Genomic DNA, 19,052 nt, shown 5'->3' with positions numbered 1-19,052 from the left:
TGAGGCCTAGAGAGGGTCAAATCCAGCCCAGCCCCATTGCCCCACTGGCCAGCCCAGTGGATGTGTTTCGTGTAGAAATTTCTCAGGCCAAAGCAAGGAAGTGGTATGGATTTCACCCTATGGCTCTGCTAAAAATAAAAAATTGGCTGGTAATAATAGAGTGTTGCAAAGTAAGTGGACTGGGGAGTACGTATTTGTTTAAAAACACAGCTATTTGTCTCATTTTTTTTTTTTTTTTTAATGTCCTTTAAGGGGTATGATTTTTGGAGCCTGGCACGGTGACTCACACCTGTAATCCCAGCACTTTGGGAGGCCGAGGTGGGGAAATCACTTGAGGCCAGAGTTTGAGACCAGCCTGGCCAACATGGTGAAATGCCATCTCTACTAAAAATAACAAAAATTAGCTGAGTGTGGTGTCACAGGCCTGTGGTCCCAGCTACTTGAGAGGCTGAGGCACTGTAATCGCTTGAACCCGGGAGGCGTAGGTTGCAGTGAGCTGAGGTTGCACCACCGCACTCCAGCCTGTCTTCAGCTTCAGAGTGTGACGATCTCAGAAAAAGAAAAAAAAAGGATATTTCATTTGCAGCATTATCCTTAAATGACACAGGAGTCAGGATACGGGATCCCTAAAGAAAGAAATTGTGGCCCATTACAGTGAACGCTGTTTCCATAATCACAACATCGTAAATGCTGTTAATTGACTTTTCAGCTTTTAGAATCCGGTTACGGATAAAACAGGGAAAACAAATATGTTTAGAGAACAAGAAAGGACATGTAATCAGTCTCAACAATGCACAAGCAAACGACAGAAATTGAGAGTTGGAAACAGGGTGCAGGGAGCCTGGTAGAGGCTGTCATACTCTTTCATGGTCAAGAAGCCCAGAGACTGCACAACATTGATGAGTGAATGAGCTGAGGTTTTCAGTATTTTTACTTAAGTTACAAATTTGGGTAAGTAATAGAATAATATATCAGAAACTCAAAGGACTGGAAACGGGAGGGGAAGGAGTATCAATGGAACAATAGCTTTTCCCGCTAGTAGTCAAAGGAAATAGCAGTGTAAGTATATTATGAAATCACCATGGGAACTGCAAAGAGATGTCGTTGAGAGTGGTGACCTCGGGGGAGGCAGGACCCAGTTTTAATGTCATACAAATGATTGTTTAAAAGGAATGAGAAAAAAGTTTTTATTGACCAGCAGCAAAATTTGTTCAAAGGAGCAACATGACAATTAGATATCCCAGTGGCTTCTAGCTGTTTAGTTTTAGAAATCTTAGGCAAAGAAGCACTTCAGTGATGGGAAAATACTAACTGTAATTGCAGATATTTTATAACCTGAATGTTTTTTTTTTTTTTTTTTTATGACGGAGTCTCACTGTGTCACCCAGGCTGGAGTGCGGTGGCGAGATCTCAGCTCACTGCAAGCTCCACCTCCTGGGTTCATGCCATTCTCCTGCCTCAGCCTCTCTGAGTAGCTGGGACTACAGGCGCCCACCACCACGCCCGGCTAATTTTTTTATATTTTTAGTAGAGACGGGGTTTCACCGTGGTCTCCATCTCCTGACCTCGTGATCCGCCCGCCTCGGCCTCCCAAAGTGCTGGGATTACAAGCGTGAGCCACCGCGCCCAGCCTAACCTGAATGTTAAATGTAGCCTGTAACTGTTTTAAATCTTCCTAAACTTGCCCTCATATAGGAGAAGGGGGGAGGATTGCTCAGTGCTGATATAAACTTGATTGCCTTTCTCTTTAAGATCTTAGATTTTGGGGGGTTAAAAAAAAAAGCGAACTTCTGTGGGGTTCTCCGCAAAGATTTAAGATCCCTGGAATAATCTAGAGCTTACTCTATTTAATACAACAGTTAAACTCTTATGCAAAAATTTCACTTTTTCCACATAAGAACACATCTCTGCTTTTACAATGCCAATCATTGAAAAACAACATTAATTGTACATTAGGGTGAGACATACCCATTTCCAAGGTCCAGGTAACCAGGCCCCAGGATTGTATCCCACAAGGTTTTGTGGATGTTTCCAGGCTCTGGCCAGGATGTGAGCCATGGAGAAGGGTGGGGGATGGAGCCAGGCAATGCCATGTATCTACGGTGCCATCCTGTGGTTGTGATGCTGTATTAGAGCATGTCTTCATTTTCTCCTCTCTAGGAAGGCCCTTTTGTCTACTTGTCTTTAGTAGGAAACGTTGCAAATTCCGATGGCTTGATTGCTTCTTTATGTAAGTAATTAAAAATGTTTGCGTTTGAAATGTTGGAGGAGGTTTATTGCAAGTGTGACTGTCAAATGCCTCTATTACATACTGTATGATTTCATTTATATGAAATGTCCAGAATAGATGAGTCTGTAGAGATATTGTAGATTATTGGTTGCCTGGGAATGAGGGTAGGGGTGGGGGTGGTGGGGTGAAATGAGGAGTGACTGCTGATGGCCACGAATTTCTTTTTGGGGTAATGAAATGTTCTAAAATTAGATTGTGGTGATTCAAACCTGTGATTCTACTAAAACCAATTATTTAAATAGGTAGATTGTGTGGCATGTGAATTACATCTTAATAAAGCTATTATGTTAAACAATATTTGAGCCTGGGCAACATAGCAAGACCCTATCTTTAAAAAAAGTTTTTTAAATGAGCCAGGTATAGTGGTGCACACCTGTAGTCCCAGCTACTCAGGAGGCTGAGGCAGGAGAATCTTTTGAGCCCAGGAGTTCAAGGCTGCATTGAGCCACAGTTGCACCACTGCACTCCAGCCCGGGCAACAGAGCAAGAGTCCATCTCTAAAAAACAATACATAAAATAAAAAATGTTGGTAGTGAGTGGCCGGATGTGGTGGCTCACGCCTGTAATCCCCACACTTTGGGAGGCCGAGGCAGGCAGATCATGAGGTCAGGAGATGGAGACCATCCTGGCTAACACGGTGAAACCCCGTCTGTACTAAAAATACAAAAAATTAGCCGGGCGTGGTGGCCGGCGTCTGTAGTCCCAGCTACTTGGGAGGCTGAGGCAGGAGTAGAGTCTGCAATCATCCACTGCAGTCTTGATCCAGTTGAAAACTCTCTCAAAAAAAAATGTTGGTAGTGAGTGCAGATGGAAGAGCTTGTAGCATTTAAACTGGGTGCTTTTCCCGTACTTTTAATATCAACTTTCTTTTTATTGTACATATATATTTGTGGTCTTGTAGATCCTTTCCAAAAGTCTTCATGCTCATTGTCAGTCAATATTCAATCAATTAGCATCGATATTCTACCATGTACTGTGTCAATACCGAGAGGTATTTTTTTTTTTTTTTGCCAGTTTATAAAACTGCCTTTCTCAGGATAACTGCTTTCAGGTTTTGCTTCTGAAACTTTGCATCATTTATCTTGTTTTTTTTTTTGTTTTTTTTTTGAGACGAGTCTCACTCTGTCCCCCATACTGGAGTGCAGTGACACCATCTCGGCTCACTGCAAGCTCTGCCTCCCAGGTTCACGCCATTCTCCTGTCTCAGCCTCCCGAGTAGCTGGGACTACAGGCGCCCACTACCACGCCTGGCTAATTTTTTTGTATTTTTAATAGAGACAGGATTTCACCGTGTTAGCCAGGATGGTCTCAATCTCCTGACCTCGTGATCTGCCTGCCTCGGCCTCCCAAAGTGCTGGGATTATAGGCGTGAGCCAACGCGCCTGGCCCATTTATCTCATTTCTTTCGTGACTCTAAAATCATCTCCAGCTAGGATCTGTGTGGGGGACTCCTGTTCACCACTAGTGTTAGGAAACATCTAGAGAATTGAGTAGGCTCATTAGTACGTCCCAAAGGAAAAGGTGTCATTTTTGATGCCTCAAGTCCTAGCCAAGGAGTCTGAGTCCCCTTGACCAGAGTTGAGCCACTTCAGATCCAGGGCCCAGCTGAATGCAGCTATGCACTTTTGATTGGCTGCATTAAACTCTTCTCGGGGATTGCTGGTGAAGCCCAGAGGCTGACGGACCCCAGCCTGAGTCATAGCTCCTCCCTGCTGAGCGTCCTCTTCTCCCCTTTGCCAGATGCTGTGCTGACACCTCCTCCCCTGGCTGCCCTGCCTGGCATGAGAGAAAGCAAACAGCCCAGATTTGGCTCTATCCCATGAAATGCGAATGTCTAACACAGGCTTTCTCTATCGTCTTCACGTTTACATTATGCACCTTAAAGAAGTGAAAACTAGCTGGGTGCAATGGCACAAGCCTGGAGCCCCAGCTACTTGGGAGGCTGAGGCAGGAGGATTATTTGAGCCCAGGAGTTTGAGTTTAGCTAGGGGAACACAGTAAGACCCTATTTCTAAAAACCAAAATGCAGTAAAAACTCATTTAATGAAGGTGTCCTTTATTTTCATGAAAGTAAAAATCCCATAGATAATGTAAAGCAAGTAGTACTTCCCAGACTCCAAAGTGCCCCAAATCACCTGGGAATCTTACTCAAATGCAGATTCTGATACTGTGTGTCTAGGGCAGGACCTTCTGATGATGACCTGTGTTCTGACCTTGGCTTCACTGGGATGCAGGGCCAGGCTTCACTGGGATGCAGGGCCAGCCATAAACCTCATGAATACTCAGCGTCTCCTGGTCTCCACTCTCTGGTTGAGGAAATCTACCCCGACCCTTAGTTTGCATCTTTTCCTTGTAAACCTCACCTAAGCCCAGTTATCAGTCACAGAATCAATGGAAACATCACATCATCAGGCTTTTTAATGTTCCTGTTTGCCTTTTTATTGTTTCAGTGTTTAGTAAGCAAAGAGATGGTTAAAGTTTAGCAGTAGAGGAGATGCCAGAGGGAGATGCCACAGGGAGATGCGCTGGGACTGGTGGATTCCAGGGCCCCTTACTATCCATCCCCTACCTTCCTCTCAGGCATTAACCTTCCCCCACCATTAGCTCTGCTAAACTGTCTGTAGATTCAGACACACTACATCTCAGCTCCAGGCCTTTGCACGTGCTCCTCCCTGAAACACCCTTATTATCCACTCCGATTTGGAGTCACCTCTTGTGGTATAAGGCCTGAAATTAGGATTCAGTATTATGTCTGCCTTTTTTTTTTTTTTTTTTAACAGAGTCTTGCTCTGTCTCCCAGGCTGGAGTGCAGTGGTGCGATGTAAGCTCACTATAACCTCTGCCTCCCAGTTCAAGTGATTCTCCTGCCTCAGCCTCCCAAGTAGCTGGAACTACAGGTGTGCACCACCATGCCTGGCTAATTTTTGTATTTTTAATAGAGACAGGGTTTCACCATGTTAGCCAAGCTGGTCTCAAACTCCTGACCTCAACTGATCCACCCGCCTCGGCCTCTCAAAATCCTGGGATTACAGGTGTGAGCCACCCTGCCTGGCCAGGATTCAGTATTATGTCTGCTTTGATACCTGGTAAGATCCAGGGGGGCCTCAGATGGCCAAACTGCAAGTCTCTCTCCCCACTCTGCTTCCACATATAAGGTTCCCTAACCAGATAGCTCCCCCTGTCAAGGGGAGCAGGCGCAGATTTGGAGGGGACAAGTGCTTGTCCCGTCAGTAGCAGGCTTCAGTTCCCACCAGTCTGCCCATGGAATTATCCAAACAAGCCAATCACATCCTCTCTCGGGAACCAGGGCTCAACCCACCCCCTCCTCTTGTTACTGCAAAGCCTGCCTCCGTGGCCCCTGCCCGAACACTGTTCCCAGGTGCAACCCCCATGTGGCCCTGCATGGCGAGATGTCCTCCTTTCCCGGGCCTTGAGTGTATGCGACTAATAAATCTCCTCCATCTCATCTGCCCAGTGTTGGGTGTTGTGTGTTCAGCCATCACCATAGCCCTCAGGCAGAAGTCCATCCCTCACCAACAGGGAAGAGAGGCAGTGATCAGAACACCTCCTCCAGGAAGTCTTCCCTGAAGTTCGTAGTCTCGCTTCAGTGCCACTTCTTCCCTGCCCTGGTATTCTCTAACCACCACTTACTGCCTGGTTTTCAGCCTCACTAGAATGTGGGCCACTAAGGGCCAACATGGTCCTACTTGCAGCTGCATTATCAGGGCCTACCATAATACCTTCCAAATGCTTAAAAAAAAAAAGACTTGTTGAAGACTGGACACGGTGGCTTACGCCTGTAATCCCAGCATTTTGGGAAGCCGAAACAGATGGATCACTTGAGGTTAGGAGTTTGAGACCAGCCTGGCCAACATTGTGAAACCCTGTCTCTACCAAAAAATACAAAAATTAGGCCAGGTGCAGTGGCTCAAGCCTGTAATCCCAGCACCTTGGGAGGCCAAGGCAGGTGGATCACCTGAGGTCAGGAGTTCGAGACCAGCCTGACCAACATGGTGAGACCCCATCTCTATTAAAAATACAAAATTAGCCAGGCATGGTGGCGCGTGTCTATAATCCTAGCTACTTGGGAGGCTGAGGCAGGAGAATCGCTTGAACACGGGAGGCGGAGGTTGCAGTGAGCCAAGATCTGGCCATTGCACTCCAGCCTGGGTGACAGAGTGAGACTCTATCTCAGTCAATCAATCAGTATTAGCTGGGTGTGGTGGTGGGTACCTGTAGTCCCAGCTATTTGGGAGGCTGAGGCTGGAGAATCACTTGAACCTGGGAGGCAGAGGTTGCAGTGAGCCGAGATCGTGCCATTGCACTCCAGGCTGGGTAACAGGGAGACTCCTTCTCAAAAAAAAAAAAAAAAAAGACTTGGTCAATATCTCTTTTTGTTCCTAAAGAACTGACATTTTACCTAGGTGATATTTTATTAGATTTTAGGTGCACTAACTGGTACATTTCACCTATTGTATGTCTATTTAAATTTAGGGGAGAAACGTTTCAATATGACATTGTTTTCCAGTTAGTTATTGAAGGGCACAGGAGACTGCAGACAGTCAGCTAAGGACAGGCTGATGACTCTCGGTGGCCTCTCACAGAACATTCCCTCAGCACATGCCTTGTGTGTTATCCCATTAAATAGCTAATCCTCTTATTGTCCTTTCTCTTAGGACAGCCTTTGGTTAGAAACCTTTGTCCCAGGCCCTGAGGGATCCTTCCTCTGGCCTTTATGAGACAAGAGCTGTGTGCTGCTCAGTAGCAGATCACAGGCTCCTCTGTGGCCATGACAACTTTTCTGAATAATGCGAGACAGTATTAAAGGAGTAGACAAGGTGATCACTTCCATTTTTTTCACTGTAATCATTTGAGATCTTAGGACCAGCATGTATCACTTTTACAAATTAAGAAAGTAATTAAATAATTTTTAATGGCCTCCACAATACCTGGCCATCATTCCAGCCCTGAAAAGACTTTCTGAGTCACGGTGTTCCCGAGAAGAAACCACTCTGATAATGGGTCTGGATGGATCTCTAAGAGCACACTGGCTCCCCAAGCAGCACAGCTGAGACTGTGGGAGGGCCACTGTGAGTTCCCTGTCCCTGTGGGCGGAGACGCCCCTCTGCCCACTCCGATTCATTCTGCAGTCCGGGCTCTCTCCTCCCCTCCCTGCCCACTGTCCCTTCAGCACCTAGTTTCTCTTCTGTTATTAATAAACGTGTTGTTGTATTGAGACAGAGTCTAGCTCTTGTTGCCCAGGCTGGAGTGCAGTGGTGCGATCTCAGTTCACTGCAACCTCCGCCTCCTGGGTTCAAGCGATTCTCTTGCCTCAGCCTCCCAAGTAGCTGAGATTACAGGCATGCGCCACTACGCCCAGCTAATTTTTGTATTTTTAGTGGAGACAGGGTTTCGCCACATTGGCTGAGCTGGTCCCAAACTCCTGACTTCCAAGTGATCTGCCCACCTTGGCCTCCCAAAGTGCTGGGATTACAGGCGTGAGCCACTGTGCCTGGCCAAGAAACAAGTTTTTTTTTTTTTTTTTTTTTTTTTTTTTGAGATAGAGTCTTGCTCTGTCGCCCAGGCTGGAGTGCAGTGGCGCAATCTCGGCTCACTGCAAGCCCCGCCTCCTGGGTTCATGCCATTCTCCTGCCTCAGCTGGAACTGCAGGTGCCCGCCACCACGCCTGGCTAATTTTTTGTATTTTTAGTAGAGACAGGGTTTCACCGTGTTAGCCAGGATGGTCTCGATCTCCTGACCTTGTGATCTGCCCGCCTCGGCCTCCCAAAGTGCTGGGATTACAGGCGTGAGCCACCGCGCCCAGCCATAAATGTGTTTTTTATAAACATGTCCTTCATAACAAATTTCTGACATCTCCATTATACTTACAGAATTTATATGGAAATTTTGAAGTAAGGAATTACAATGTATTTACCAAGATCATGACTGGAGATTGTCTTTCCAAACCCGACCATGTTGAATTCTTTTAAAATTCTGCTACTTACGTTGAAGAGGGTGGGGCTGAGGAGGGCGCATATGTGAAAGCATGCTGGAAACTGAATGATTGGACACCTGTAACCTGCTGCTGTTCTCAGTGCTTGTGTCAGGTAGTAAACACATTTTGGTCCCAGGGCTTCTCCCGCCTTCTACTAAGGCATTGTGAAGAATGCAGAGAGAGTGGCGATTACTCATTTTATCTCCACCTTAAAGGAAAGAAAGGTCATTTCCATGAACTGTCATAAAAAGTGTTGCCATTTGAGTAACAACATGGATTTTGTCTTTAGGGAAAGAATATGGCAAAGCTGATGCAAGATGGGTTTATTTCGATCCAACCATTGTGTCTGTGGAAATTCTGACCGTTGCCCTGGATGGGTCTCTGGCATTGTTCCTCATTTATGCCATAGTCAAAGAAAAATATTACCGGTAGGTGCCCTTCTTCTGTCCTGCTGGAAGGAGGGGAGACATTACATGTCCCAACACTTAGGTGACCTTTGGAGTAGGTTGTGACCACACATACTTGTTAGATAAAAGGTAGAAGAATAGAGGCTGGGCACGGTGGCTCACTCCTGTAATCCCAGCACTTTGGGAGGCTGAGGCGGGAGGATCACCTGATCCCAGGAGTTTGAGACCAGCCTAGGCAATACAGTGAGACCCTGTCTCTACAAGTAATAAAAAATTTAAAAATTAGGCGTGGTGGCACGCGCCTGTAGTCCCAGATACTTCAGAGGCAGAGGTGGGAGGATCACTTGAGCCTAGGAGATCAAGCCTGCAGTAAGCCATGATCACGCCACTGCACTCCAACCTGGGTGACATAGTAAGACCGTGTCTCCAAAAAAGCAGAAGAGAAATGAAAATTATTTTATGTGAGATAAGGGTGATGGTGCTACTAGGATCATTTCAGACTTCAGAATCAAAAATATGAGAAGTATTATTTTAATAACAACCTAGACTCTGTAGAGGCAAGAATGGTGCTAACGCTCTTGGATGATTTGCCACCAATACTTTGGAGAATAAAACGGTAATACATCCATCCTTTTCCCCCCAAATCATTCAAGAAAACTCCTGTCCCACTTGACAAAAAGTAAATTATCATATATAATTTGGAGTCGGACTTGCAAGATAAATAGGAAATCTTCTCAGAAGCAGATTGTGAAGGGTATGAGGCAGGCAGAGTGCAGAGAGGCCAGGTGCTGTGGCTCATGCCTATAATCCCAGCACTTTGGGGGGCCGAGGCAGGTGGATCACGAGATCGGAAGTTCGGGACCAGCCTGGCCAACATGGTGAAACCCCCGTCTCTACTCAAAATACAAAAGTTAGCTAGCCAGGCATGGTGGCGGGTGCCTGTAGTCCCAGCTACTCGGGAGGCTGAGGCAGGAGAATTGCTTGAACCTAGGAGGTGGAGGTTGCAGTGAGCCACGTTCATGCCACTGCACTCCAGCCTGGGTGACAGAGCGAGACTCCGTCTCAAAAAAAAAAGAAAGATGAAAAAATTATCCATCCTATCAGACTCTGAGAGACTATAAACTCTCCTCCCTTCCTTCCTTTTCTTTCCTTAGGGACAGAGTGGCCTGGGGTGAATAGATTGCTATCTTGAGATGAATCCCTAAAACAATGTCAAGTAGGCACAGCTGCATTCCATTTTCCACCATCTTGTAATGAAGAAGTCTTATTTAAAGCTTCCTTCCCCACCCAATTTTAGAAAGATAGTTGGCAATAAAAATTAAATTTTTCCTTGGTACCTTGACATATTTTTCACTCCATGACGCTGGTTGCAAACTTACTACATGTGCCCATGTGTTTATTATTTCAAACATTTGTAATATTTGCATTATTGAGCCCTTGCCCAGTGCTTGGCCCTTTATCCTCATATCTCATTTAGTCTACGCTACATTGTTTGAGGAAGGGGTTATTACTCACTCTCCCCTTTTATAATGGCTCATGGTGAGATTCACAGTCAGGCCTCTCTGTGCTAAGTCAGGTGTGATCTCACCAAATTTCCCTAAGGATGGGTCAGGATCACTGAGGGTCCTTACTTAACTCTGAGAATAATCTAGAAAGGGCAGTGTTGCTCCTCTAAGGAAAGAATGAGCCTTCATTGATTAGATTGACTTACCCCCATCAAAATAGCACCACCCAACACCTGAGGCCCAACTTAGGGAGGTTTTCATAGCGAAGACTGTTGATGCTGCCATTACAGACGAGATGTCATGACTCTGATGCCAAACTGTGCCAAGCTGGTGGTTCATTCCGGGCTTCTTTGTCTCCAACAGGCATTTCCTGCAGATCACCCTGTGCGTGTGCGAGTTGTATGGCTGCTGGATGACCTTCCTCCCAGAGTGGCTCACCAGAAGCCCCAACCTCAACACCAGCAACTGGCTCTACTGTTGGGTTTACCTGTTTTTTTTTAACGGTGTGTGGGTTCTGATCCCAGGACTGCTACTGTGGCAGTCATGGGTGGAACTCAAGAAAATGCATCAGAAAGAAACCAGTTCAGTGAAAAAGTTTCAGTGAACTTTCAAAACCATAAACACCGTTATCTAATTTCATGAGCCAGAATGAATCAAATCTTTTTGTTTGGCCAAAATGTAATACATTCCAGTCTACACTTTGTTTTTGTATTGTTGCTCCTGAACAACCTGTTTCAAATTGGTTTTAAGGTGACCAGTTTTCGTTGTGTTGTTGTTCAATTAAATGGTGATATAGGGAAAAGAGAACAAATTTGAATTTATAATAATAAAATGTTTAATTTTACATTTTATGGCTGGCATTAATTGTTCCACATTAGTAAAACCAATTATCTTAGAATACTGCAGTGTTATATGAATTTTTTATTCCAAAGGACATGTTCTTGCCTCATCTTTTAATCTTCTCACTAGTCTTTTTTGGTTACCAGTGTGAAACCAGAAATGAATTGAAAGCTTCTGTTTTTATATTTATACTATTTAAAATTTGTGAACCCAACAAAACATGACAATAGGTGCTGGTGAGTGAGCTGACTCCTCCTGAGTAAATGGGTAAACGTTGGGGCCCCCCGCAGACAGATGATTGATTTGTATCTGTCCTTTTTCAAGGAGGAAGATTGGAGATGCCTTGCAGAAATACATAATACATTATGATGAAAAGTAAATCAGGAAATAAGAACACAGGGAAAGTGAGAGTGAGAAATAATAAGATGAGCATGAAACAAATATGCAAAATGCATGCCTTAACCTTCTACAGAATTGAGAGAAGGAAAGCACCAATTTGGCACTTACCCTCAGCACCAAGAGGGACGCATGATTACACTGCGTTTTAGAAAACGCTCGTCTGGGAGATGAATTAGCAGTTCTGTGGTGGCGGGGGAGCAGGTACTTACATTAACTTGTTCAGCGCTTGCCTTTCTTACTGGACTCTTAAGCTCACAGATCTGATCTCTGCCTTGCCCAGTACATAGACCAGGCCCTTGGTGTGTTGTGGCAGATGCTGTAGCTCTGATAGCTCAGTCTGTGTTCCACTCTCCTTCTAGGTTGGCTTCCTACAGAGGCTTACCCTGCAGAGGCTGCAGGCCCTGGTCCCAGATGCCAAATTGGTTTTACCTTTCAGAAGTACTTGAGAGATTTGGAGGGTGAAAATATAGAGGCCACTTTCTACTGTTTGCTTTCTGTCTCTCTGTCTCTCTCTCCTGTCTTCTTCCCTCTCTCTCTCTCTCTCTCCCTGCCACCCCCACCCTCTCTCCCTCTTTTCTGTTTTGTGCAGACAAGTAAGATCATGGAAATGTGAGAGTTTGGCATTACTATACCGAGTGTCCAACTCCCTGGGTATCAAGAGGTAGTCATGGCTGAGCACAAAGGGTCTGTGGGCTGAGTAGCCCCAGTGGTGGCCTCACTGGTAGTGCTACCCTTGGGGGTGGTCCATTCTGTGGTCATCCCATAGTCACCCCCAGAGCTTAGCCAAGCATCTATATCCTGTAACCCAGCAGTTTGACTCCTAGGTATGTACCTCACAGAAATGCTTAATATATGCACCAAAGTGGCAGCATTATTCATAATAATCCCAAGCTGGAAACAATCTAAATGAATAAGTTATGGTATATACATAAATGGATTACTGTACAGCAATGAAAACCAACAACCAGCTGGGCATGATGGCTCATGCCTGTAATACCAATGATTTGGGAGGCCAAGGCGGGAGGATCACTTGAGTCCAGGAGTTCAAGACTAGCCTTGAGCAACATAGTGAGACCCTCACTCCACAAATGAAAAAAAAAAAAAAAATAGCTAGGTTTGGTGGCACCTGTAGCCCCAGCTACTCAGGAGGCTGAGGGGAGGATTGCCTGAGCCTGGGAAGTCAAGGCTGCAGTGAGCCATGATTACCCCACTGCACTCCAGCCTGGGCGACAGAGCAAGATCCTGTCTCGAAAGAAAGCGAACAACCTTCTACTCATAACAACATGGAGAAATTTCGCAGACATAATGAGGAGCAAAAGGAGCCAGACCAAAAGAATACATATTCGGTGATTCTATTGATGTAAAGTTTAAAAACATTAATCAATGGTGTTAGAAATCAGGATGGCCAGGCGCAATGGCTCACACTTGTAATCCCAGCACTTTGGGAGGTTGAGGAGGGAGGATTGCTTGAGTCCAGGAGTTCAAGGCCAGCCTGGGCAAAATAGTGAGACCTAGTCTGTATAAAAAAACGAAAATAAAAAATGAAAAATCAAGAAATCAGGATGGAAATTGCCTTCGGGGAACAAGATGGGTGCCGTGATGGGGAGAAGTCATAGGGGCTTCTGGTAATGTCCTATTTTTTTCATTTGGGGTAGTTATAATTTGCAATAATTCATTTGGCTGTACACTTATAAATTGTATATATGTTATACTTTCTTATTTATTTATTTATATTGAGACAGGGTCTCTCTTATCACTGGAGTGCAGTGGCAAGATCATGGCTCACTGCAGCCTCAACCTCTCAGGCTCAAGCTACCTCCCACCTCAGCCTCTCAAGCAGCTGGGACTATAGGCATGTGCTACCATGCCCAGCTAATTTAAATTGTTAATAGAAACAAGGTCTCACTATGTTGCTCAGGGTGTATTTTATTTTTGTTCATAGAATAATATCATTTTATTTGGTAATTTATTCAGTCAGATTTTCTAGCTCATTATCAGTAGTTATTCTTTCCTTCCCCATGGGCTAAACTCAGGCTGATGTGTTTTAACCATAGCCATAAACCTTTGTAAGGGAGTGAATTTTACATCACCTAATATGATTCTGTGTCGCCACCCAGATCCCATGTTGAATTGTAATTCCCAGTGTTGGAGGAGGGGCCTGGTGGGAGGTGATTAGATCATGGGGGTGGTTTCTCATGGTTTAGCACCATCCCCCTAGTGCTGTCCAATGATAGAGCTCTCACGAGATCTGTTGTAAAGTGCGTAGCAATGTCCCTTTCGCGCTCTCTTCCTCTTGCTCCGGCCATGTAGGAAGTGCCGGCTTCACCTTGCCTTCCGCCATGATTCTAAGTTTCCTGAGGCTTCCCCCAGCCATGCCTCCTATACAGCCTGCAGAACCCTGAGCCAATTAAACCTCTTTTCTTATAAATTACCCAGTCTCGGGTAGTTATTTGTAGCAATGTGACAGTGGACTAATACATCATCCATGCACAACTTTTTATGATTACAACAACTGCATTAAGAAAAACACCTTCATATTTATTTAATTTGTGCACATTTATGGGATACATGAGAAAATTTGCTGCATGTATGTAATGCTTAGTGATCATATCCTCCATTTCTTAAAATTTTATTTATTTTTTTAAATTTCTGGTATGAAGACATGAAAAATGTCTCCAGTGGTCCTCATGAAGACCCATTGCAGTGTCCTTGACAGCAAATTCAGGACAACTCGGGCTGTTTCTAACAGCCTCCCTGGCGTGGGCCAACAGTGCGCCAGCAGGAGCATCTGCGCAGGCCTTCCCATGAGGGATTACCCAGCATGGTTCCAGGGCTTTGCTCTCTGCTGATCTGGCTCAATCCAAGGGTAAACAGAGTAGAGCAAAATGGATGGGCTGCCAATCCTGCCGGCAGTACTGCAAGCATGATTTCTCTCCATTGAGTTTTTGCTGAGTATCAAATGGGAGAGAAATGGGGATTATACTCTGACAGGAACTCGGAGTACAGACCCACTCTGCTGCCAAGTAAGGACACATCTAAATGCCTTCACAATGAAGTGAGCTGGGAGGAGGGTTGGTGTCCCTGTGTAGCAGTTAAGGAGCCACAATCACTGTGAGTAGAATCTCGTCATGCCCTGACACAAGGAGGTGGGAGCAGGCACACTGAGGGGATGCTGTAGTGCATTGATTCAAGATGTACTTTCCCCCACATTTTACCATTTTTAAAATTAGGATGCGTTTTGCAGTTTATGTGTCATAATTTAGTTGGCAGTGGCTCTTTTTTTTTTTTCTTTTGAGACAGGATCTCACTCTGTTGCCCAGGCTTCAGGGCAGTGGCTTCATCTTGGCTCGCTGGAGTGCCGTGGCCCGATCTTGGCTTACTGCAACGTCCGCCTCCCAGGCTCAAGCGATCGTCCCTCCTCAGCCTCCAGAGTTGCTCGGACCACAGGTGTGCACCACCACACCCAGCTAATTTTTGTCATTTTAGGTTTTTGTTTGTTTGTTTGTTTTGAAGAGACGGGGTTTTGCCATGTTGCCCAGGCTGGTCTTGAACTCCTGGGCTCAAGCAATCTGCCTGCCTCAGCCTCCCAAAGTGTGGGATTACAGGTGTGAGCCACCACACCCTGCCAGTTTGTTCTGTCCAAAGTAGAGTACATCTTATGCTTGACGGCCTCTTAGATTCAATGAACAAGGCACTGCCTCAATATTGCTTCCCTCTTCAAGCCTCAGTATCTCCAACTACTTGATAAACAGTTGGAATTTATTTTCTTTCTTTTTTTTTTCTTTTGAGACAGGGTCTCTCTCTGTGTCACCTCAGGCTGGAGTGCAGTGGCACAATCACAACTCACTGTAGCTTCGACTTCCCAGGCTCAAGCAATCCTCCCACCTCAGCTTCCCACGTAGCTGGAACCATAGGCACAGCCACCACGCCTGGCTTTTTTTTTTTTTTTTTGGTAGAGATGGGGTCTAATGTTGCCCAAGCTGGTCTCAAACTTGTAGGCTCTGGCAGTCTTCCTGCCTTGGCCTCCCAAAGTGCTGGAATTACAGGCATGAGCCACTAGTGGCACCTGGCAGAATTTATTTTAAAAGTCTACGTTTTGCTTGTGACCTTTAGAGATCTGTTACTCTGGTACCTTCTATCCTCTGCCCATCACATTTGTTGCCTGGGAGCCAGCCATAGAAAGCATGCTTTCACGAATATATAAAATGATTCACAATGGGTTTTGAACAGCTTATATTGTAGGGAGTGATTCGGGCAAAGAATCCATCCCTCCTGCTGTGGTTTGAACGTGTCTCCCAAAAAGGATGTAGCGGACACTTAATCCCTGGTGCAACAGCGTTGAGAGGTAGGACCTTTAAGAGGTGATTAGGTCATGAGGGCTGTGCTGTCATTAATGGATTAATGCCATTATTGCTGAGTAGGTTAGTTATCACAGCAGAGCAACTTCCTGATAAAAGAATGAGTTTGGCTCCCTCTTTCTGTCACTCAGTCTCTCTCAGTCTCTCTCTCTCTCTCTCTGTCTGTCTCTCTCTCTCTCTCTCTCTCTCTCATGCTTGTGCCCTTTTGCCTTTCCACCCTTCTGCCATGAGATGACACAGCAGAACTCCCTCACCAGACACAGTCCCTCAATCTTGAACTTTCAGCTTCAAGAACCATGAGCCAGATAAATCTGTGTATTATAAATTATCCAGACCCAGGTTTTCTGTTACAGCAGCACAAAATGGACTAAGATACCTTCCCAGTGTTGTTTGTACTGTAAATTTCCTTTGCAAACTCTTACTTTCTAGAAAATATTGGGGCAAAAGTCAGCATAACCTATTTAAAAGTGTTTAAATGATGATGTTTGCTTGTATTTAATTATGCAAGCTGTATAACGCCTGAAGTATTTATACTGGAGCTTCAAGAAAAGTCTATAGATTCCAATATGGAAATTGTAAAAGAAAACCTTCTCAAAGTTTTGATGGAAATCAAAATGAAAAAGTCTGGAGAAGAATCCTTTGTTTTTCATTATTTTAAAATTATTAAAATTCATGTGCTCTTTTTCTTGTTTGTTATGAACACTTGAATTTGACTCTAAAGAGAAGTTATTTATAAAGAGAATAATTGGGCAAAGCCTTACATGAGAAAAGGTTAACTGTTGCTATCCTTAATTTTTATTAAATGCCCTCTGGCCAGGAGCAGTGGTTCACACCTGTTATCCCAGCACTTTGGGAGGCCAAGACAGGAGGATCACATGAGGCTGGAAGTTCAAGACCAGCCTGGGCAACACAGGGGGACCCTATTGCTACAAAAACTAAAAATAAATAATTTTTTAAATAAAAATAAATAAATGCCCTCAAGGTTATAGGCAGCAGCTGGCGGGCCTAAGGTGTGAGCCAACCTTCTTCACCCACTTCCCTTTTGAGGGCTCTCCACCTTCTCTCTTCCCTTTCTACCACCTCAAGTACCACCTTGAGATCTGCAGACCCCAGACCTAACAAAATCCACTCCTTATCACTGTAGGAAACAAATCACACCCATTCACTAACATCAAGGAGTTAGTAACGGATAATGATTTGATGTATTATCCTTCCTGCATGTATTTGCATTAAAAAAATTATTACACAAATTGACATGTTCATTGCTGAAAAATGAAAAATTCAGATAAGCAAAAAATAATAATGATTACCTCCAGTATCATCAGACAGAACCACAGTTACCTGTTACAAAGTTAGTTTCTTTTTTTCTTCCTTTTTTTTTTTTTTGAGACAGGGTCTCACTGTGTCACCCAGGCTGGAGTGCAGTGGCATGGTATCAGCTCACTGCCACCTCAACCTCCTGGGCTCAAGTGACCCTCCCACCTCAGCCTGCCAAGTACCTGGGACGACAGGCAAGCACCACCAAGCCCAGCTAATTTATGTATTTTTTTGTATAGACAGGGCTTCATCACGTTGCCCAAGCTGGTCTCAAAACCCTGGGTTCAAGCAATAGGCCTCCCAAAGTGCTGGGATGACAGGTGTGAGCCACTGCTCCTAGCTATTGTTTCTATTTTTCAAACTTTTTTCTGTGCATATATTAACATTTTGGGAGACTCCTGAAGAAAGACTTTCTCCCCCTTCCTTCTTCCCCTCTCTCTTCCTTGCCCTAAACTTATCGTTCAGGAAGCAGCAGTTCTACGTGTACACACAAAACCAGCTGTGAAGAGTATTACGGAAGAGGCCCCATTCTTGAGAATTTCATGTGCTTACAGAGGTTGATAGATAGCAGTGATCATTTGTTTTTGGAAACAAAATGTTCCCTTAGATGCTGATAATGATACAGATCAAGATGACATCTTAAAATATCTGACGGGCCACCTCCCAACTCTTAAAAAGAGATCAAGTATTTTGATCATGATACAGCATTAGGTCATAGGGGTGTAATCCCTTGTCTTCCAGAAGGCTTCCCCGGGTACCCGAGGAGTCTGGAGGGAAGGCATTCTGAATTCTCAGTCTTTGTCTATGTTACTAAAGTGGCCCTGGGTGGCATTCCATTGGAATTTTTGTACATTCACCTTCCCAACTCCACAGGAACCTCTCAAAGTCACACTTAGAATCCTAGAATCTTACATTACTTAAAGGGGCTTTGGAGAGGTCCAGTTTATAGACACAGAAACTGAGGCACATGGGTCAGATTACCTCCCCAAGGCCACATAGCTTTTTTTTTGAGACAGGATCTCACTATGTTGCCCAGGCTGAAGGGCAGTGGTGCAATCACAGCTCACTGCAGCCTCAATCCCAGGCTCAAGGGATCCTCCCACCACAGCCCCCTGAGTAGCTGAGACATATGCCACCATACCTGGCTAATTTTTAAATTTTTTGTAGAGATGGGGTCTCACTATGTTGTGTAAGCTGGTCTCAAACTCCCAGGCTCAAGCGATCCACCCACCTTAGCCTCCCAAATTTTGTGGATTTTTTAATGCTCTAAAAAAATCAACATAAACACATTTCCGATCATTTGGGTCTATTCATTATACTTGAGTAGCCACTGAATTTTATTTTTCGCTTTTTTGTCTATGAATGGTCCTGTTTGTATTTCTCACTGGTTGGACCAAGTCACTTACAATGCAGTGCTTTTTCTAGAGAGAGAGGTAACAAAACAAAGGAGACTCTCAGGGGTCCCTGCTTTTTCACATTTGAGCAACACTACACTACAACACATTGCTTCGTGTTCCCCGCTATGGTGTGTTTGTTGATGATGCATTTTAATAATAAGTAAATTAGAAATTCTGCCTTTGCCTCTCATTTCTGATACATGGTATTGTGCTGAGAGTGAAGATGAACAGATCTTTGGCATTTTGTGGTTACCTTTTGGGAGTCGGACTGATTTCAGTCCCTGGGGGTAGGATCTAATTTCTAAGAACTGGAAGCAGGAAACCGATTTCACAGGTTTGCCCCTGAGCGCCCCTGGTTCGAACAGTCTCCATACATTCAGTCCCTGTCCTGACATCTGATCACCAATATCCATGCTCCCTTTAACACTGACATCTGGTGGCCCTGGAGTAGTAGGACAGTAGTTGGGTGGCTCAGCTGTGGTTTTGATGAGATGACCTTATTCTATATAATAAAGCAGGTGGCTGTCGCGGCACAGGGGCCACC

At 44.8% G+C, this 19,052-nt stretch overlaps 1 protein-coding gene across 1 annotated transcript in view; it reads left to right on the top strand.

Annotated features, from left to right (window-relative positions):
* EBPL (EBP like) overlaps positions 1-11,095 on the top strand; it is a 30,846-nt gene extending 19,751 nt beyond the window's left edge. Inside the window, exons 2-4 of the mRNA XM_032150905.2 lie at positions 2,161-2,230; positions 8,575-8,713; positions 10,561-11,095. Coding sequence (XP_032006796.1) covers positions 2,161-2,230; positions 8,575-8,713; positions 10,561-10,801 — 450 coding nt within the window. The 3' untranslated portion in view covers positions 10,802-11,095. The remainder of the gene's footprint in view (positions 1-2,160; positions 2,231-8,574; positions 8,714-10,560) is intronic.
* The last annotated feature ends 7,957 nt before the right edge of the window (positions 11,096-19,052 follow it).

Source organism: Hylobates moloch, unplaced genomic scaffold (assembly GCF_009828535.3).
Source record: "Hylobates moloch isolate HMO894 unplaced genomic scaffold, HMol_V3 SCAFFOLD_4, whole genome shotgun sequence".
Classification (NCBI taxonomy): Eukaryota; Metazoa; Chordata; class Mammalia; order Primates; family Hylobatidae; genus Hylobates; species Hylobates moloch.
Note: the sequence above shows the minus strand (reverse complement) of the source record. Positions and strands in the feature narration are given on the sequence as shown.